Source organism: Physcomitrium patens, chromosome 6 (genome assembly GCF_059467195.1).
Source record: "Physcomitrium patens ecotype Gransden chromosome 6, ASM5946719v1, whole genome shotgun sequence".
Lineage (NCBI taxonomy): Eukaryota > Viridiplantae > Streptophyta > Bryopsida > Funariales > Funariaceae > Physcomitrium > Physcomitrium patens.
In genome coordinates, this window is record NC_143415.1 from 17,731,733 (window position 1) to 17,752,598 (window position 20,866).

The following is a 20,866-nucleotide window of genomic DNA, read 5'->3' on the forward strand; positions in this document are numbered from 1 at the left end:
TTTTTATATTTTTGTAGTGATTTTTAATGTCAAATATTGCCTCAAGCTTCTGCCACATATTCAGGCCCATCCAATAAAGACGTTCCACATTAGTGGAGGGGGATTAACTATAACATGATATAGATAAGATATTTATATAGGAATAGATAGTTAGAACCATGAAAGTTTCTAGAATTGGGGTTAAGTTAGTAAATCAGATAGGATCCATCATAGAATATTCTAGAAAGAGTTTAAGATGATTATCTATATATGGCCCACCATAGAACCTTCTAGAAGGAATTTAAGGTGATTATTTAAATGAAATCTATCACTTAGAAGTATTTTAGAAAGTTCGGGATCATAGAACAAAGTATAAATAGGACTAGTCAAGGCCTTTTGAAGCATCTGATCAGGTATGGCTTTGGACCTTTTTTTTTAATAAAATTAGATTTTATATCTTCTTATTTTGTTCTATTATGTCGTAATTCTAGTTGCTTAGTTTTGTCTTCCGTATCTCATTCTATTTAGTTTTATTCAGTTTTGTTCTGTTCAATTTTAGGTTTAGTTTTAGTTAATTTTGTAATGAAATTTTATGTTATTGTGGATTAGAAGGGTCTTGGACACTTGAGATAGATTGATCTTGTTTCAACATGTATTTTAACTTGTAAGACAAGTTTTTTATATGTGCACCATATAGTTAGCTTATATTACAAACTCTTAATATGTGCAACACTTAGTTAACTTGTTAGCTAAGTATTCAACCTATCAATTACTTGTAGAAAAGTATAAAGGTAAAAATATGTCTATAAAACTTCTAAAAAGCTTCTCTATAAGATATTATCAAATTAATTTATTTTTACCAATTTCTGTCTATCATATTATTTGAATAATAATAAAAATATATATGAATGTTTATAACATTATTCCCCCTTTTAAAATCAAGTTCCATGAGGAATAGTGATATTATGTTGATGAAGTCTAAGATGTGACAAATTATATTTGTCACTTAATTTAATCTTTGTTTCCTTCAAAGATAGTTGATAGGTCCTCTTAATCATTGATAATGTTCCATTCTAAGGTAAGAAGACTACTTTGATATATAATCATTATTAAGGCCTTTGTAATTTCTTTCAAATAAAATAATTGAAATACCATTAGGAATCATTTCTATCTCCATTAAAATCACCAAACATTGGGACTCTCTTCCAAGGTCGTGATACCAAATGTGTTACATCTTGCCATCTATTCAAAGAAGAATATATTGTTTTTGGAGATTTTCATCTCGATTACGTTTTTTTGAAGGTTGTGACTATTGCAATGTCTTAATATTACAACAAAGTAATCATACCTTATTGCCAATGTAGAATTGACGTTATTCCTTGTGATAGGTATTTACATTGAATTTTTTTTGTTTTGAGCTTTTTTTAATTGTACTTTCACTAGTACATGTAGCTCAGATAAATGATTTGTCAAATCTTTTGCTGCAAGATTATTAACTTTTGAAAAGTCAAAACCATTAAGTTGTAGATGGTAACCATAATTGGCAAAAAAATATATTTTCTTTCTTTTGATACAAGATACAAATATTTAGAAAAGGTATTTGATAAAATATATATATATGTATATATATATATAGTAGAAAAGTAATCTTGAAATAAAAATCTTGATAAAGACATACTCTAATGGACTTGGCAACAATTCAAAACATGTATTGCCATGAAATATTCAAGATGCTTGTGATTTGTATATATAATGACTGGATAAGAAGTATGTTTTAGATAATGATGCTATTTTTGAAATAAATCCATGATTACAAAAAGTTCTTTGATATAGATTTGTAGTTGATTTTTACTACTAAAAATTTCTTAGAATAGAAGACTATTGGATAGAACTTGTGATTTGCTTCCATTTGTAATAATATTGCAGTAAAAGAGTTTTTTTGATGTTTTGAAGATAAGTAAGCCTAAGATCCTTCTTTATTAATTTTTATAAATATCTAAACCTCTAAAAATCTTCTGTGACCATCTAAGATTCTTTAAAATCTTCTACAATCTTTTAAATTCTTCTTAAAATCTACTAGGAGCTACTAGGGCCTTTTCAAAACTATCAAGAATATTTGAGAACTTTCTTCTATTGTATATATATATATATATATATATATATATATATGATATATATCTATTACTTTTCAAAAGTAAGTAACTTAATGGAGATAGAAATGATTCCTTGTGGATATATATATATATATATATATATATATTTATTACTTTTGATATATATCTATTAAGTTACTTACTTTTGAAAAGTTCCATTGGAAACAACTTCCAACTTAAGACTTGAGTTACATGCTTTGTAGTTCATATGAAGCTTTCAAAAGATTTTTTTTATAGCTAATAAATATAAAAGCAAGATAGACACCATGATTAATCTTGTAAATACCTTCTTTTATATTTTAGTCTTGATTTAAGGCTCTCTAATCTCTTTATATTTAATAATATCCATTTCAATTCTTTTCTACATTATAACTATCTTTTTTTTATTTTTTATTTTTTTTATTTTTTTCACTAATACATTAATATATTATCTTTTAGATTCTTTCTAGATTTATTTTCTTAACAAGGATTAGATTGGTTGAAAAAGACGTGGATGTCTTAGAACTTTAATCTAATTAAAATTTTATTTTTTATATTTTATAATAAAAAAATTACCAAATTAGAGAAAAAAAAATAGACTATGACAATACAATTGCAAAATATGAAGATTGTTGAAAAATACCTAATTTTTTTGGCCACTTTAAAAGGTTGATGTTTGTTTGCAATAAAATGGTATTTGACATCTCCATTATGAACTTAATAAAGGCCAATTTTTCCAACTTGAAATACAAGAAGAACACTTTCTGAGGTACTCTTATTAACTACTCATAATGCAAGCAATATGTAGACTTTACCAAAATATTATTATAAACACCTTCCGATATATCACGGCTCTAAATACTGTGACGAGAGAGTGGTATGTCAACTGCCTAATTTGATGTAGAATTAGTGACTTCAATTAGGTAGATAGGTAGATGCCTAATCTACATTGGCCTGGTCATGAGGACAAACTGCAGGACCTAGAGTCTAGTAGACCCGACATCAGGCCACGCTGTCGCCACATCACCTCAACTAGTCGTCCACGCTGTCGCCACGTCAGCCGAATGGCATGTGGTGCTGTGCAAGTTCACGGGTGGGCAGCTTTCAAGTTGGCGTGGTAGTCCAAATTTCAATATGGACTTGCATCGAGAGCTGGTTTTTTCAAGCGATTTGAACTGTGAACTTTCGTGATCCTGCTTTTGGTAAGTTGTATGTGTTTGGTGGGTTCACGTTGATCAGTGGTGAGGATGCAGCAAGCGTTTACAGTTGTGGGACGCGCTGGCAGTGCATGGAGTTTCTCCCGGTTGCCACCACCATGCACGAATTTGCAGAAAATTGTTCCGGTGAGCAATCGTCCCATGAATTGATGCAAAATGGGAGGTGGGTTTTGGGAGGAATACGTCTATGCTTTAGCGATTCCTAATTCCGTGCTCAGGCACCCCATGCTGATTTCACGATGATGATGTGAAGTCTTCGTGTGTTTGGTGATGGGTTTGACTGCTCTGGCCAGTTACCTTCCTGTCCTACTTTGCTCTCAGATATCTATTGGAGGTTTTGGGTGCTCTGGAGGAGCCGGGAGGACCGGGAGGCTGACAGAGACTAGAGAAGCGCCCTACTCGTGGGTTCCGATCCGTGCTGCAAGCCAAGGTGACGATATTCTATCGTTTCTTTTTGGCTACAATTGCCGATTGTTCGGTTGGTGCTGAATTTCGCTGTGTGGTTGTAGAGTGGTTGTAGAGTGGTTGTAGAGTGGTTGTATTCTGGCCCCAATTTTGAAGTCTAACTGAGATTTTCGCTTCGTGCGATATTTTTGTGGAGGGATGGGGTTTGACGAGATCGCGCTTTTGAATAATCTCTATTTCGTGAAGGCGATTTGTTCTGTTGATACGTTGCGAGAATACGAGTAAATATAGATTGACGCTCCCGAGAGCCGCATCTGATAGCTACGTATGAATGCAGAAGGTTCCTCTTCCGAGATGACATTGGAGCAGAAGAAGTGTATCCCTTGTGAGACTGGCAAGCTCCAGCCCCTGTCTGAAGAGAAAGCCCAGTCGATGCTTCCTCAGGTCTTTCAATTAGCTTGTTGCCTATTTGATGTTCTGACTTGTGGTTGGAATTTTTGCAATCGATGCGCAAGAATTGAAGGGTAAAATATTTTACACGTGAATGTGAAGAAGTGAAACATTTTTATCATCATTTTGTTATTCATTTGGTTGATGATGCCAATTATGGCTGTTGAAGTTTGGAACGGTAAGAATTAGGGTCATTTGTGGTCTATAACTCTACATTCGTGATTCCCAAGTGCAGGTTCCAGGCTGGGATCTCAAGGAAATTGATGGGATACCGCAATTATGTAGAAACTGGAATGCCAAGAGTTTTGTGAAAGGACTTGAGATCATGAAGAGGGTTGCGGGTGTTGCCGAAGCAGAAGGTTTGTTGATTTCAATCATGTAGTTTGTACTGCATTTACTGTTGCACTTTAAAGACAGTTTAATGTACATTTGATTTATCATGTTAAGTGGTTGTCTGGTAGAAAGGTACAGTTTCTTGAAATCGTGTACTGAGTTTCTGGAATTTTCTTGTGTCCATGTTTCCCTGTTATTAATATTATACTGTAAGAGAGTTGTTTACAGGACATCATCCAGACCTGCACTTAGTGAATTGGAATCAGTTGAGCATCAATATGTCCACTCATGCAGTCGGTACACCTTGGACAACCTCATTCTATTTTGAGAATTGCCATAATTTCCGAGTCAAACGTGGTAACGTCTGTATTGCAATTCGGGTTCATGCACACATAAGATGGTTTCCCTGATTTTCTTGGTTGTGCATAATGCAGGTGGGCTGACGGAGAATGACTTCATTGTTGCAGCAAAGATTGGGGCTCTAGATCTTACAGATCTTGTACGTAAACCAAAAGCAGCTCCTAAGTAACCTCTGGAATCATCTTTTCTGGTCAGGAGCAAATAGTTTGGATAGGTGATGCGATAATGTACGTTTTGAAACTCGAACATATCAAGCCTACGTGGGCTTATTAAGACTGATATGCAGTAAGACCCAGTTCCTGCATGGTACTTGGTGTCTGCGTTTGGTTCGTTTTTCGGCATCCAATTGAAGACATTGTGTGAGCAGGTGTCAGAGATAATGCAAATCGAGCTTCTACGCTTCGAATTCTGAGGTTTATAACGAAGCACTTGTACACGTAATAACCACCTGCTTCCCAGTCTCTATGATAGAATTACTGAATTCAGCACATGTTCTTCTCTCTACATGTGTGACTTAATTCTAAATTTAAGTAACTCATCAACCAAGTGCAACTTGATTGTTTCAAAGAACAGAGATTCCATATCAGCAAACATAGGCAGCAACGAGGTTCTCCCTGGTCGTGGGAAAATAGTGTTGAGCAAAAGAAATAGAGTAATGGGTCGAGATCCATTGGCCAACACATGAAAGGATTATCTCTGACACCTGCCCACACAATGACAGTTACAATAACAGTTTTTACAGATTTCCCACGTATTAAAAATACTGCTCATCAGAAACAAATGTATAGACATCGATTACTACAAAAATCATGGGAAAAAATCACGTAAGCCACATCTTGGTTGTGATAAAACATGCGCAGCAGCGAACATGCATAAAATATAGTCCCTCCAATCCATTCTTCCGAACCATCTACCCTTGTTTCTGCAACAATTTCAGTCCAGTATCACGAGCTTAGGCGAGTTCCACGTTCCTTAATTCTGAACTTCAGTAACTCGCTGTTTCAAAATGCTTCAAAACTGTCCATCTACCGCCTCAACTACTCATCGTTTCCCACTGTCTCAACGTTGCACACATTGCAGCTGTCTGCGCACAAGCAACAGGCACATTTATCTTTACTTTTTCGCGCAGAAAACCTACTTTCGAGAAGACACAAACCACAACAATTTGTCATCCAAATGTATCGACTCCATGTCTACCACACTACTCACTCTACCAAGTCCAAATCTAAAGGATAAGTGAGGCTCACAACATTCAGAATAGCGGAGACGACATTTTTATTCCTTTTTATCATTTTTCATGTAGAACTAATGGAAACAGAGCACAACAGACTACATTTTCCAGGTTCCATGATAACTTCACCTCAACCTATCAAGCAACTGTGAACTCTTAAATGTAACGTGAAAGCAGAAGCTACATTTCCGGTGCAAAATTGAAGTACGCTTAACACTACAATAAATTGGTATTGATGAGATAACTGTGCACCTTTTGTAGTGCTGCAGCACCTATCCATGCCTCTGAACCGAAGGAACAGCTATCTGTACAAAAATAACCCCTCAACCACTAATCCACATGTCAGCTAGTAATAGATAATATACATGTATGCTTCTAGTTGGGTTAAAACTGCTTGTTACATTGATCAAAGTGATTCTAAGTCGCATCCTTGATAACTTTAAGTCAATCAAGCAGCAGGCTTAAGTTAGTTGTTGAGAAACGCGGCATCTCTCAAAAAGTAATAAAAACTTTAGTATGCGCCCGCTATGAAGACCTGCCTCTTCCAGTTTGACTGTCAGTATTAGGGCTTTCAAGATGGTACACTATCCTCAAGGGGTATCTTGCAGAGTTGGAGCTACGAGAAGAACTCCCTGATTTTTGCCGTGCTTGCAGCAGTACAGCTTCCTCTTTCAGTGACTTCAACCTCATATTGTTCTGCTGTAAGCGATCCCAAAGTGACATGGAAACAGGGCACAGACAGTACTCCAGAAGCTTTGTGAGAGAAGCTTGATACGTTGAAGAAAGGTGAATTGCAGCAAGGGGATGTAATTGGCCTCTCTTATTTGTAGATTGTTTCATAGCAAGATTATATGCGGCATGCTCTTCTGTAAAAAGAGTACTGAATGTCACCGAGAAGAAGCCCCATGATCTCTTCAGTTTCGGTAGAAAGGGCGTGTGTAACGCACGTGAGCCATACCTCCTGCGTAACCTTCACCCCCTCGAACGCCATCTCTATCTCCAAAACAAAGTGATATTTGTTTCTGCTTCGCATACGTTGATTCTCGCATGGAATAAATCGTAAAACTCTACACCTGATCTCTAAAGCTGTTGTCAGCAAAACGAATACCTGCACACAAGCACGTAATTTGGACACAATCAGATACCAAAGCTTGCTGCCCCTATTTGTTGACTTCCCTTCACAATGTCCCCTGCTTCACTCCATTTTACTCTAAGCACAAGTTTCCTTCAAATGCATACGACGTAGCAATTTAGATGAAAAGCACGCACAGGGTACAAGTCTCTTAACAATTCTTAGTTCCCATTCTCGTGATAGGAAATCCCTCTAGAGCATCCTAAAACCTGGTTGTCAGACAACTATATTACTCCACAATGAAACCCGCGTACAGCTCAACCAGAACAATATTACAGACGCTTCATGCACTACTGATCACGTCAAACGGAATAAAATCCAAACTCAAATTGTAATAGCACAACAATTTAATCACAACAAAACAAAACAAAACAAACAAACAAACTCACTTAATGAAGTTCTACACGTGCAATTCAAATTGGGAGTGGCAGTAGATTGATCGATAGACGACCGAACTCACAACTCCCTCCAACAACCAATTCCTCCTCACCAAGTTCGTTAATTCCTCCTCAGCTCACTTCTTCCAGGTTATGATACGCCTCCAATTCGAAACCCTCAAGACTTGTTAACCCGCGGTTAAGTTTGCACTCGAAAATGCAGTACATCCTCCGAGGATCGGATACAAGACTGATCCCGATGCCGAACGTCCAGGGATATGAACCTGGAAGCCATGACACATAGAAATCACACAGAGATACGGTTTTAAGATACGAAGGCCGTGACCCACTTCTAGAGGTAGACGACAGCAGGTGGTGATGACCCGATCTTCCTCTTTTGCGGCTGCGGCAGTCAGTTCGTCAATGATATGTCTTCATTCTAGTTGGCCAGAGTTGGGATTATGCAGACAGAAAGAGGGTAATGAAGAAACTTCGTATCTGCGTCTTAATTTATACGGGAAACTCAATTCTTCATGCTCCTACTACCTCTTCAATGCAGAATTCTACAAAGACGTCTTTGGGTTGCTTTTCCATGCTCGGATTCTAATGCAAGAGTTTCATGTATGATCCTTGAGTCGTTCCATTCCGTTGCAATCTTTAAGAAATTGGTCAGTGATTAGAAGCAAGATTGTTACTCATGTCTCGGTTTTTACGTTGTGAGTTCGATCTTCTAACGTAGATATTTAGCGTTCTATGGAAGGCTAGTAGCACTTCTAAAGATTTTATGCAATCCTCCCACCGTAGAGTATGAAAACAAATGCTTTCTAAACAGAACAATGTGCTTTGGTAATGATTCTTTGGTTTCTTGCTCAGTTTTTAATTTTTTAGATATTAGTACTACGCGTTGAATCTTGGACAGTGAAAGATTAGAGGATTTGAATAACATAGCACAGCTTGAAATCTGTTTGAAACATTTCAAGTATCGTCTTATATTGAAAAATGCGCAATGTGATGTCTTAAGATCCATTACACTATCTATCTTCTCCTGTGGTGAGGACAGCAGATTGTCAATTCTCTCCAATTAAATATGGCTCAAATGAAGTATGTGGAAGCCACGTACAATGAAAGTAAAGCACATCAAACGCGGTCATGAAGTAGTGTGATATGGAGCACTAACACAGACATTTGAATCTTTATTTTGCATTTTGCAAACTCAGCTATTCAAAATATTACTTGAAAGGACCATCAAAAATAGTGAAGACCAACGGGCTTAAGTTCTACTCAGAATCTGGCTCTCGGATGTGCACAAACACACTTCCTTTGTTCCCTCGCGCAATTCTGATTTTACTGTCTATATACCTGTACACCACCCAACACAGCTGAATGAATTTCGTGGTTTCGGCAAAATTTCTGGGTTTTCGAGTTAGATCACTCTGCATGGACGCTAGAATAGAGTTATGCATCAATCCCATTCTGTGGATCAGACTTTCTATTCTGGACTGTAATCAGAACAAAGAATATTCCTATACATGTGTTGTCAAGCATTACCAATTGAATGATTAAAACAGAAAAAGAAGAGACAGAGAAAGAACTTTACAGGATATCAGTGTAGCCTTCCGCAGATATTTTCAATGGTATTTTCAGCTCTCCCAACTCCAGATCCGCTCCCTCGATATTCACAGACCGTCGTGTCTCGGAGATGGTTCTGTATCGACCAATTTTATTTTATTTAGGGCAGACATTGAATAAAATTGTGTGAAATTGATTGGAATTGAGTGAAATGTGAAGTATACATGGCCTTGCTAACCCTGGAGCTACATTCCTCTCAACATCATTCTGAAGTACAAAAATTCTATCATATGCTTACTCAGAACGTGCTCTTGCTCTCAGGCGAACACCGGGGAGAAACCGAACCAGATTCTCGAATCTTCCAGTCTCCGGTTTCACTATCTGCAGGGCAAAAATAAGTAAATAAAGAAATACAAAAAAACATCAAAAAAAAAGCATGGTGCTATCAATCTATCAATTTTTAGCACGTTTTGCATGAAACTTATTCAACGGGATACGTTACTCATGACCAACGGAACTTTACACCTAGAATCAAGAGCCAGAAGAACTACCTGCCAGTTTGGAATGTTTGAGGTTGCCTTTTGAAGCCAATTAGCATCTGCGGTCTGAAAATCCAATCAAGTTCGACAATACCAATGTTAGATTTCCTCTAAGAAATTTTACGGAATGTGCATGGACTTTGTTAAGCCTAAATTCAAAAATAAATAAATAAATAAACAGGGTCTCTCAGTCTACCTGAGAACTCCACAAAAGACGCCACTTTCCAGCAAGGATAGACAAATCAGTAGGAGCTTTTGTTGGGTTGTTTTTGACGAGCTCATCAATTTCCTGTCGTCCAGAGAATAGAAAACGTGTTCAGAAAAATGTTAAGCACTAAGAAAAAAATCAACACCTGCCAGAAAAGTTGATATGTGATACAGCAAAATACATTTGTGACTTTGTCACCGTGCTTTCACCTTTTCAACGTCTGCCTTTGAGGCAATTGCTCGAAGCAGCCGCTGCCGCGGATCGACATCCTTTTGCAGAACGAATGTCGTCCCCTACAACAATAAAAACAAACAAACAAACAAACAAATAAATAAACCTTGAAATGGAGGGTGCGAGATTCACATGTTGATGCCGTGGATATACAACACTGACTTTGAGAAAAATACTGAAATCCATAACACAAACACAGAAAATTTGACAGTATGTAGAACACAGTTCTGTGGGTATTCATACCTTGTTGCCTCTAGATATCCGAATGCTCCCATTCGGCGACAAGTAAGTTGTATCAAGCCAACCTTTGGCTTCGTCCCCCAAAAATCTAAATGGAACAGGGTAAGGAACTTTGAAAGGCAAGAACTTGAAGGAAAATGCGGCTTTGTCAAAGCGAAATAAAATCCGCTCTCCACTGTTTACTGATGCAGCTGCCTGCCAAAATTGGAACATCATCATTCATATCCATGTATCCCCTTCTCTACAATTTGAAAAAATTCAACTCCACATTGAAACGATATATATATATATATATATATATATATTTTTTTTTTTTTTTTCTTTCTTTCGATCATACCTCTACTTTAAGCTCGCCTATTTGTTCAGAGAATCTGACGATGTTGCTAACACGAGGATCGTCAGTGCCCCTCAATACAATCTCTTGAAAAACGGCAAAAGCATCCACTCCCACGAAGGTTCTCTGCGTCAACAACATCATCACAGTGTCCATAATCTTAGCTTTGGAATACTATGTCCTCGTTGTGAAGGTAAATGAACGGAGTATGGAAAAACCTTGCAACTTGCTTAAGAAGGCTGTACATGTAGCACTTGGACATGCACCGAACAGAGAACATAGGCTTCAGACGATGCCTTACGGTATACTAGGAATCCCTAAAAAGGGTTTCAAACAGTCAAGGAGCAAGGTGCATAATAAAGGGTGACCACCACTTCTCCTCAATTTTACCTGAATCGGCGATGCGGTTCCTGGCCTGGTGGTGTACATGAGCTGCCATCGTCCTTCGATCAGTGGTGACCCTGTCTGTTGCCAAAAGAAAGGGGAATCAGAAGCTGTGTTCTCCGAATTGTGGTAACTCCAGAGCAAAGAACAATTGTCAAGCTCTTGAGAAATGGCTACGTTTCCAAGCAGTCCATATGTGAGTAGGAAAACATTTCAGGGATTTTGGGTGGGCGTGCTTACAGGCTCTGGCACACCGCCCGTGGCTTCCAGTGCAGACACTGCCTCAGCTACATCCTGAAAAAAGCCCCCAAAAATTAATCAGATTGCACTGATTGGAAAGCCCTGCAAATATTATCTCAAGAATGTTTCAAACAAATTGTTCGAAACCCAAATGTGTTCCACCGATAGATCATAAAAAATCGGAAATCGAACTAGCGAATTCCGAAAAACCTGAAGCTGTTTACTCGAAGCAGAGCGACCGCGCCCTTGCACTCCAATCAAGGCCTCCACCAATGCAGTCTCGCCTGAATTCTCCGCCACCTGTTGCGTGGCTGGAGCCACCATAGCCGTGATCTTCATTTGCTGCCTGTGCACCACAATCCCCGCGCCATTCCTAGCCACTTGTTTGAACTTGCAACACCTATCGCCATAAAATCTAGTGCTTACACGTGATTGAGAACAAACTCCATCAGAGTAAACTTGCTGAATTCTCAATCCCAGGGTCGCCATCACCTCCAACAACAACAACGACGACGACGACGCCGCCTTTCGCCTCAATGAAATACAAAACCTCCGAATCTAAAACTCTTCTCCTCACAAAACTTCCCAAATTCTTCACAATTCTCTAACCTGAGGGAGTCAGGCAACTCTGAATCACTCACTCACTCACTCACTCCCGAGCAATCCTGCCGCATCTAATTGACTTTGTTATTTTTTCTACACAATTGGAAGGCAAGGACCACAACCCCCAACGATTCCGAGCTGCCAAATGCACGTTCCTGGTTGCATGAACGTCGTGGAGCCATAAAAGCACAATTGTCTCCGCTGCCAGTGGGGGGGGGGGGGGGGGGGGGCTTCAGAGCCTGAGGTGGAGACGATCGCACAATGTAAAGCCCAAAACAAAAACAAAGGGCCCTTTATCCTGCGTCCACAAAACCATCGCTTCATCCATCTATACCAACACAAACACAGAGAGATAGACTTCACATCCATCCATAATTGGTGTAAAGCTTCAATTTTTAGAAGGATTTATGGTGTTTCATTTTGGTTTCTGCAAACATATAGAGTTACTTGCAAAAACCCATGTGGTTAGGCACTGAAAAGATGTAAACTTACTTACTGTATAAATAGTAAAGTGGAGGTCTTTCTTTAGGTTGTGCAAGGCTTTCTGTTGGTTAACGATTTCTTTGATTTTGGTCAACGAGAAGACTTCTTTATGGCTTTGTCTTGTAACTGAGCTTCCTTATTGTGTAAATGCACATCTTTTGCTATTTTGTTTCATATTTTTGTGCAGATGAAGAGCATTTTTATTTATTGTATATCAAGCACATATGTAAGGATTTTTTTTATATATTTAGGTTTAATAGAAGATGATTCTTATGATACAAATATTATAGCATGATTTTTATTTTTTTAATGATATTTGAATAGAAGGTTACAAAAAGTTGATTTGTGTTATTTGGTAAGTTGAGGTTTGGATAAACTTTCACACATTGTTTGATAATACATTAAAAAGATTTGCCTTTTTATAATTGATTGTAAAGATTAATTTTTCATCTATTGAGGTAATCTCCTTATCCTTAGATTTTAATCATTTAAAAAACCATACTACAATATGATACATATGGAGGACAAAAATATTGATAAAATAAACTATAATATAACAAAAAATATGAAGAATTTGAATATATATATATATATATTAATAAATAATAAATAATTTCAAATATAATATATTATCATAAATAAAAAATTTAAATAACCATAAATTTATTCAAACAAAAATCATCTAATCTTTTGATAAAGATAGTAAATGATAATTCATATGTTTAGATTTTTAAACATCTACTTATAGACTTTTAATATTAAAAACTATAATTTTTTTTGAAAAACTTTCTAAAATAGATCAAATTTTACCATGAATTAATTCAAGCTATGATCCAAATTTTAAAATTTTAATTTTAATATAATTTTATTTTAGTAATATTATTGATTACATATAGTCATTACAAAAGGCTGAAGGCCTTAAAATATCATACTTACACTAGAAACATAAATAAAACCTATATCAATAAGAACTAAGGCTACATTAAATTAGTTCAAAGATTATTGTTTAATAATTGTTTAAGACAAAGTAGAATGGCTTGATAGAAGAATGGTATGCCAAAAAAAAAAAAAAAAAAAAAAAAAAAAACAAGAATAAAGCTAAAAGATATAATAAAAGTTGTCATGCAAAAGTAATGTACTAAAACAGAGTGGTGTTTATGCCACCACAATTCTAACTACTACTACCACATGCTATCATATTTTTTTGCTAATACTCTCACAAGCAACCTTAAACTTGCATTGCACATTCCAATGCACTATATGGAATGCTAAAATACACATCTAAAAAAAATGTAAACTTTATTCATTGTGTGTACATTAGCAATGTTCCATAATTTGTGGGTGGGAATAGAAAACAAGTTGTGGTGGCAATAGAAAACATTGTGGTACCATTAGCAACACCCATAAAAAAATATGAGATTATACATTGTGAAAGCACATGGTAAAAAGTATAAATACCCTCGTTAAACTTAATCTAGAAACTACCTTATATGATCTTGTAAAATAAACATAAATATGATGGCATTTATAAGACATGAGATTACTTCATGCTTTGAGGCCTATAAAATACACTAAAAATAATGTAAATGCTTATTGTTGGTGTGATTGAATCAAATTGGAAAGTGATCTTAAAAAGTTATCACATGGGTGGGGACCATTGAGGTAAAGATACCTAACTAACACGTAATTCTAAATGAACAAAAATCAAAATAGCCATATACACAAAAACATTCTCATAAAAAACCTGAATCCTAGTAACAAAAAAACATGTGTGTATTTATAATTATAGTCTTCCTCTTCTGTGGAAACCATAAATCCCTAATGCCTGCATTTCGGTTGCGTAAATGGTTGCCTTTATTTTCGCATGTATGAATAATGGGCGGAGGAAGTACAAAGGTCAAAGCGCAAACTGGGTCCTGCACAATCTGTGGTTGGGAAGGGTAAAATGTGGTGGCAAAAGCCCTTAGCTGTACTTCCATCTTTGGCAGCATTTGAATTGTGCAGATAAAATATAAATTGGACATTCAGGTCGGCAGTTGAAAGAGCATTTATCATTTGACGACTATTCTCATGACCCGGCGCAGAAATTTCAATAGTTATTATAACAGTATAATAACTACTTCAGATTCTGCGCAACTCTATACAAAATCAATCGTATTTTCAGGTTACATTGTCGTGAATTCATTATCAGACAGTCGGACGTCATGGGACTAGAAAACTTTCTGGTTTCTACGAACTGATAATACACTAGAACTGGTCAGTCATGTAGCAATCGTGAACTCATCTTCGTCATTGTCTCACCTTAGACTAAAAAACATCAAACAACTTGATATAAGAATTGAATAAAGTACGGTCTTGGGGTCGTTAATATTGAATTAGAATCGCAAAAATGGAGTAGATTGCATCTGCTTACCAGCCTAAATTCAAGATAGGATAAGAACCTGAAAAAACCCACAACGACCACTCAGTTTGTTGACTACTTAAATCTTGTTGAGTCAGCCAATAAGTCTAAGAGTTTGCAAGATGTCGACTGCAACTGCACTGGAGATACAGCAAATAAATCGTAAATATGTGCGTCTAAACTAGAATGTCTACCATACGAATAAAAGAATGGCTATCTCATCTGATTCAACTCAAGTATTAACTACCTGACCACCCGATGAGTAACTTGTCCGAATACGAAATATTTGTAGACTTGTGGAAGATTAATTCTGCAAAGGATTGAGCATTGTCAGGAGAGTTACAAGAGGCACATTCAACAACATAACCACACAACTGGCAATAGAGACGATTTAGCTTGTACAGACATGATAGGCCCGTAGAGTACGATGTAATACTTCAACCGTAAGGAGGTTTATTTAGGAGAACTAAAATATGTCACTGATGTGAAAACATACGGATAATAAGCACCTCAATTATTTGAAATTCATAAGTGATGTATGGGGTTAAATTTTATTAGTGTGAATGAAAACTACCACTACAATTTGTCACATATAACCAAAAATAAAGACACAAGTTGATATATATATATATAAGTATTTACTTTTCTCAGCAATATCATCTGTCCAAAAGTCGCTCCCGTTGTTGTAGTGTATCATCAACAAGTTCAAGATTCGAAATTGTGGTAGTAACTCGTCCCACCAGCTGCTCTACAGCAGCCTGCGCACACGAAGAGACAGATTTTCTTAAAAAAGGTTAAGAGAAAATAAAACAAAATAGAGAGAAAAAATGAAAAATTAGCAAACGAGCCTTGTTTCAAAAAGTTCAGCAATATTTTTCACACCTTCAAATGACACATTTGAGAACTTGACACAACTGGAGCAGCTGGCTTTCCTCTATACGGAGTCATCTTCCTGCTTCCTGGGGACGACACTCGACTTGGACTTGCAGAAGATCCCCTGGCATACTCCTGTGACTCGGCTAGAACACGTTCACAACGATCTACCAACACCTCTATAACAGAACGGAATATTTCGTGGTTTTCAAATCTCATTGCATCTGCAAAACAGGGAAAAAGAGAGAAGCTGGTAAATGCGAAAAATGACAAGGTCAACCATGAACTAAAACCAAAGACAGACGTTGGCAAAAATATTCAAATATTTAATTAAGGAAAACAACAAAAATCACCAGCAACGTCAACTTTATGAAATAATTACACAAACCTAGCTCAGATTTGAAATTCAGTTCCGCTTCAGTGAGAGGTTTATGTCGTAAACCAGGCATATTGCTACAAGTTTTGATTCGCTGCTCAAGTTGCCAAGTCTTATCTAATGCCTTCTCAATACGTCCAGCAAGAGCAACAGTATCTCGCTGAGCCTGTTTAACAGTGTCCTGAGCCTGCTGTAATCGTTTGTGTTGATCCTCCACGTTTTGATGAAGTCGAGTTCCAAACGAAGTCAGTTCCACATGTACCTGCAAATAAAAACCAATAAAAACCTGTCGTCTTTGAAAGAAGATCAAGAAATAACAATCTTGCAGTGCATTACTGCACACACAAGAGAGGGATATATATATATATATATATATATATATATATATATATATATATATATATATATATATATACATTTGATGAAAGATGCACTATGGAATAGGCCAGCTTCACTACGCTTTCTTATGCAGGATTAGCTCCACAAAACCCTTTCTAAAACTAAAAAACAAAAAGGATCGATAATTTATAGTGCTGACGTCGTACCCGATGAGCATACTGAATGTACTTCTCATGCAGCAGTTTGCACTGATCATGGAGAAATGCACGACCCTCAATGCTATCCACTGTTAGAGGAGTGCCAGAAGATGCAATCTGCAGGAGATTCACAAAAATTTGTTGAGTTTCCAAACTACTTCAGGATGGACATGTTCTGAAACACTTGTATTCAGGAAGACCTACGTTTAGGCAGTACCAAGAGTTCAGAGGAATAAAGAGATCTAAATAATAGCAACACGATTGAAGGATCACCTGTGGAATAGGAATGTCTTTTGGTCCAAGAAGCAAGTCTCGACTCATAGTCTGGAAAACCCCAACCTCTGGTGCTTCATCGTCACTTTGCTTAGTGCCTTCCAAGTAAAGCGGAGTTGCTTGAAGGCGTTGTGGCTTTACATCAACCACTGCACAATCACCACGTGACGTAATTGCAACTAACCATGTCTCTCCCAAAGGATCCAGTATAGCAGCCGCCCCTAGCAAAGGTGAGGGTACGACACTACTACTAGGGCATGTATCCAAAAGTGGAACCAATGATGGACGCGGGTCTCCTGCAGCCAGGAAACAATGCAACTGAATCAATAAAGACTCGTCTTCAATCTGATTAGAATTTTAAGTTGCTTCAAGGAAAAAGAAACGTAAACTCATCAAAAAGTAGCCTTTCACTTACCAGTAAATCTTTTGTTCAAAGAATCATCAGAAAATGGTAACCATTGTAAAATAATGGCATCCATACCAGTCGCATGGTGACAGTAGAGCCTTTCAGGAACAACCGGATCGACAAAAAGAGAAATAGGAGCAGAAGATAACACCAGCGCAGGAAGGGAGAGCTCAACATCTGCGAGGCCCACCAAAGGTGGTGGTTGACCTGTCCAAGGGGTATTTGCATCTTCATCAGTAGCACCATCTCCATGTTGATTAACGATACTACGAAGAGATGCAGAGGTTGACAGCCGATCTTGCTGAGCAACTTGAGCAAGCATGCCAACCGATAAGATATGACCATCGTCATCTACTGTAAGTCGGGGAGGGTTGGCAGTATTCCACATGGGCTGCATCTCATCATCCACGCCATAGAGATGAATACAGCTATCTCTCCCACTCACGGCAAGTATGCTGTCCGAGCCTACAACTGTGTACGCTATATTTTCAGCCTGCTTTGCCACACTACCTGTTATAGGTAGAGGACCCTGCAAACATCACAACTGGTAATAAGCAACCATTATACTAACCCCATGCAAACTAATGCTACGGGCTGCTGCTGTAGCTAATGAAATTTGAAGACACTTTCAATATTAACTGCATGTCCTACATTAGCTCGACATGACAAAGTTAATAACATTAAAGGCAAGACAATCCTTCTGAGTACGTCAAATGACGAAAAGAATTAGATTCCGAGGCTTCAATTATGCATCGTGATATGCCCCTCACCAAAAAAAAACAACCCTGTGTAGCTAGGTATATACACGAAACGTGTCGGCTAGAATGCCAGAGATACTCACCTGAAGTAACACAGAAGCATCTAACGGAACATGCGCGTGTGCTTTCAACATAAAGGATGAAAGTAAAGCTTCTTTCCCTATGCTTTCTGACCACGCTGCAAGACCAGTAAATACTGACTCGAGCCAGGCGAGTGCCAAACTTGCGTTGCGCACCACTGTTGAGTCACGAGTGCTAGACGGTAGTGTGAAATGCATTGCGTCCTTCACCAGCTCATCAATCGCTGCTCCATTGAACATACTGCGTTACACACCAATCAATAAGGTACTATCAAAAACAATCGTCAATCGTGTACACGACGATTAGCTAACGGAAGGAACGGTTTTCAAACGAGCACACACCTGCTGAAGGACCAAGAATAAGTTGAACTGGGCACATTAAAAAGAAGGTAATGCGTGTAAGAAAAGGCTTGGTATTAGTACCTCCCAAAGGGCACAACAGGACAGAGAACGTAGATGGAGCCATTGCTGAAAAGTATGAAGACCTTTGCACCAGGGAAAACAAAACGCTCATCAGCTTAATTTTCTTCCAGCAACTCTATTACAAGAGACATTAGACCCTAGATAAGAAAGGCCTAGAGTAATTTCGTAATATGGTTCCTTAATGATTAGAAAGAGGCCTCTTTATCTTGACTTCGAAAAGCACCAGTACAAAACGCAAAGTTAGCATGTAGTGGCAAGCATGGCCTTGGAAGAATCCCATAAACGCAACGTCCTATGATACAATTCCAACAACAACGATAATCTGTAGCATAAATGAGCAATAAGTTCAGAACGCACTGTAAACCGATCCCAAAGATGTTCGCCACCAAAAGCAAAGCCAACAGCTCGTGCAAGAGGATGAGATCCTGGACGAGCAGGAAGTTCTGCTTGCAAGTGATACTCCTGCTCTGCTTCCTCAACGTCTAGCGATAAATCAAATAGCCTATTGTGACATTAAGTAAATCCAGCGATGTCATGTTAAAAAATAATAATAAAAAAAATGCACAAAGGTATTCTGAAAAGAATAATTACGACTACGTAGATATTAATGACACAACTGTCCACATAAAAACAAACGAAAATATCGAGTATTAAGGGCACTTAAGTTTCCCCGCTGATCTCCATGAAATGTTCAGATAAAGAAAGATGATGAGAGACATGAAAGCGACAACGTGTAATCATAACCCTAACCTGAGGACACCATCAGTTGAGAGAACTCCCAAATGAGTGTCGCTGTAAGGGTGCCATTCGACTTGCAATATGCGCAATGCATTCCAAGTCTTTTTATTAAACAGCCTGCTACCCCCGACCTTGCTAGATCTGCAACGAGTACGTCCCAGCAACTATCATTTCAACATGTGGAGCTATGCCAGCTTTCAATAATTAAATTTCGAGTCTTAAATTGAGAGACATCAGTCATTCATGCCGATGCTCTCCATGTCCGTGTAACCATAGTGTTAAATAATGGAGCTTGAAATAAAGAGTCTCGATATCAAGCACAGGAAAGATGAATACGAGTCGTTCAAGTAATAAAATGATATTCAAGACATCAAATTCAAGTACCTGACGACAGTTGCGCCTCCGGATGAGACTGAAGGAGCTGAGAAATGAGGAGCCAAGTCAAGTACGATCAAGCCAGTGTCCCCAGCAACTGTTAACGAACGCCCTGTTCTGTTGAACGCTATGTATCTCACAGTGAAATCGATTTCAGGACTGATTTTGAAAGTCTGCAGAATCCCCCCAAATCTTTCCGATCAACACAACCCACTAACACTCACTCAAGGATGGAAAATAAAATTCTGCGCCGAACAACTTCATTTGTTAAAAGTGTACTAACTATTAGAACGAAAATCATCTTCACTGCTGAATATGGTATCATCATGTAGTTCAAGCTAAATGAAAAGCGCTGGGGCAATCTTAAACTTGCTCACATAAACCCTAAGCCCTAAGATCAGCAAACAGAGTGTACCTGCGGCGAAGTCAGCCTCAGCGCTTTCTACAACGTTGCAGAAAGCGCTGGAGCAATCTTAAACTTAATTTCTACAACGAAAACACACAAGAAATCTAAAATTCGAAATTCGTAGAACCTACACAGAAAGCATGCTCTAATAGATTCCAACACATTGGATAAGTCTTGGTCGAATGAAAAACCTTAAAGATCTTCGAGGCAAACAGAGACGGATTGTCGGCATTGGCCTTCAGAGAATCGGAATGCTGCACTTCCACGTGATGCAGCAGCTGCTCTTTGGAATTCCAGGCGAACAAATGCCCTCTGCCATCACTCGCAATGAGGTTGAGGCCCAGCCGAGGCCTCGAAGTCTTCTCGTCTTCCCCTTCCAAGCACACCTTCTTGAAAATTGGATTCGATTGCAGCTTGTCGAAACGTGAGGCCGAGCCCTCGGCTCGCCCTCGGAAAACCTTGGACCGCTTCTCTCCACCATCTTCCTCGTCCCGTCCCCTCTCCCGCGACATCGCTGATCCCCCAAATAAGTCACACCTCCCCAATGCCTCACACAAAAAACCCACCCCTCCTGCAACGCCAAATCTAGTGCACAGACCTAAACACTAGAACCACACATGATTGAAGGGCTTCACCATCACGCTTTGCATCTCGTTATTCGGAAGAATCGCTGGCGTTACAAGGACTTCGAGCTTGGTTTTCAAATCATTCCCAAGCTCACGACGAAGAAGGAGGAGGAGGCATGGGTGGGTACCTAGGGGAAGAGGGTATGAG

At 38.2% G+C, this 20,866-nt stretch overlaps 3 protein-coding genes and 1 long non-coding RNA gene across 4 annotated transcripts; 1 reads left to right on the top strand and 3 right to left on the bottom strand.

Annotated features, from left to right (window-relative positions):
* The first annotated feature begins 3,257 nt into the window (after window positions 1-3,257).
* Window positions 3,258-5,301, top strand: LOC112284042 (pterin-4-alpha-carbinolamine dehydratase 2, mitochondrial). The gene is made up of 6 exons (XM_024523543.3): window positions 3,258-3,454; window positions 3,650-3,758; window positions 4,071-4,177; window positions 4,419-4,542; window positions 4,745-4,813; window positions 4,951-5,301. Exons 1-6 carry the CDS (start codon window positions 3,359-3,361, stop codon window positions 5,043-5,045), a joined length of 600 nt encoding a protein of 199 aa, XP_024379311.1. The 5' UTR covers window positions 3,258-3,358; the 3' UTR covers window positions 5,046-5,301.
* Window positions 5,302-5,647: 346 nt separating this feature from the next.
* LOC149989190 (uncharacterized) lies at window positions 5,648-7,970 on the bottom strand. Its single transcript, XR_016503460.1, has 3 exons — window positions 7,629-7,970; window positions 6,360-7,215; window positions 5,648-5,960 (listed from the first exon to the last, which is right to left on the bottom strand). It is a non-coding gene; the product is annotated as an uncharacterized LOC149989190 (long non-coding RNA).
* Window positions 7,971-8,781: 811 nt separating this feature from the next.
* LOC112284040 (putative plastid-lipid-associated protein 12, chloroplastic) lies at window positions 8,782-12,109 on the bottom strand. Its single transcript, XM_024523539.3, has 11 exons — window positions 11,572-12,109; window positions 11,362-11,415; window positions 11,128-11,202; window positions 10,741-10,863; window positions 10,407-10,598; window positions 10,142-10,225; window positions 9,921-10,013; window positions 9,737-9,790; window positions 9,484-9,566; window positions 9,214-9,321; window positions 8,782-8,975 (listed from the first exon to the last, which is right to left on the bottom strand). The coding sequence occupies exons 1-11, from the start codon at window positions 11,848-11,850 to the stop codon at window positions 8,894-8,896; spliced, it is 1,227 nt and encodes a 408-aa protein (XP_024379307.1). The 5' UTR covers window positions 11,851-12,109; the 3' UTR covers window positions 8,782-8,893.
* Window positions 12,110-14,479: 2,370 nt separating this feature from the next.
* On the bottom strand, window positions 14,480-20,853 carry LOC112284039 (nuclear pore complex protein NUP88). The gene is made up of 14 exons (XM_024523538.3): window positions 20,284-20,853; window positions 19,696-19,859; window positions 19,324-19,452; window positions 18,931-19,075; window positions 18,574-18,635; window positions 18,154-18,391; window positions 17,322-17,841; window positions 16,907-17,202; window positions 16,643-16,750; window positions 16,110-16,359; window positions 15,731-15,945; window positions 15,491-15,606; window positions 15,096-15,158; window positions 14,480-14,888 (listed from the first exon to the last, which is right to left on the bottom strand). Exons 1-12 carry the CDS (start codon window positions 20,602-20,604, stop codon window positions 15,505-15,507), a joined length of 2,550 nt encoding a protein of 849 aa, XP_024379306.1. The 5' UTR covers window positions 20,605-20,853; the 3' UTR covers window positions 14,480-14,888; window positions 15,096-15,158; window positions 15,491-15,504.
* Window positions 20,854-20,866: the final 13 nt, after the last annotated feature.

Coding starts and splice junctions, on each gene's coding strand:
- LOC112284042 (XM_024523543.3), top strand. CDS start 3,359: ATGCAGCAAGCGTTTACAGTTGTGGGACGCGCTGGCAGTGCATGGAGT. Junction 4,178..4,418: donor CCCAGTCGATGCTTCCTCAG/GTCTTTCAATTA, acceptor TCCCAAGTGCAG/GTTCCAGGCTGGGATCTCAA. Junction 4,543..4,744: donor GGGTGTTGCCGAAGCAGAAG/GTTTGTTGATTT, acceptor AGTTGTTTACAG/GACATCATCCAGACCTGCAC.
- LOC112284040 (XM_024523539.3), bottom strand. CDS start 11,850: ATGGCGACCCTGGGATTGAGAATTCAGCAAGTTTACTCTGATGGAGTT. Junction 10,864..11,127: donor GAACCGCATCGCCGATTCAG/GTAAAATTGAGG, acceptor TTGTTGACGCAG/AGAACCTTCGTGGGAGTGGA. Junction 9,791..9,920: donor GTCTTTTGTGGAGTTCTCAG/GTAGACTGAGAG, acceptor TTGGATTTTCAG/ACCGCAGATGCTAATTGGCT.
- LOC112284039 (XM_024523538.3), bottom strand. CDS start 20,604: ATGTCGCGGGAGAGGGGACGGGACGAGGAAGATGGTGGAGAGAAGCGG. Junction 17,842..18,153: donor ATGCTTCTGTGTTACTTCAG/GTGAGTATCTCT, acceptor TGATGTTTGCAG/GGTCCTCTACCTATAACAGG. Junction 16,360..16,642: donor ACATTCAGTATGCTCATCGG/GTACGACGTCAG, acceptor TTTTATTTGCAG/GTACATGTGGAACTGACTTC.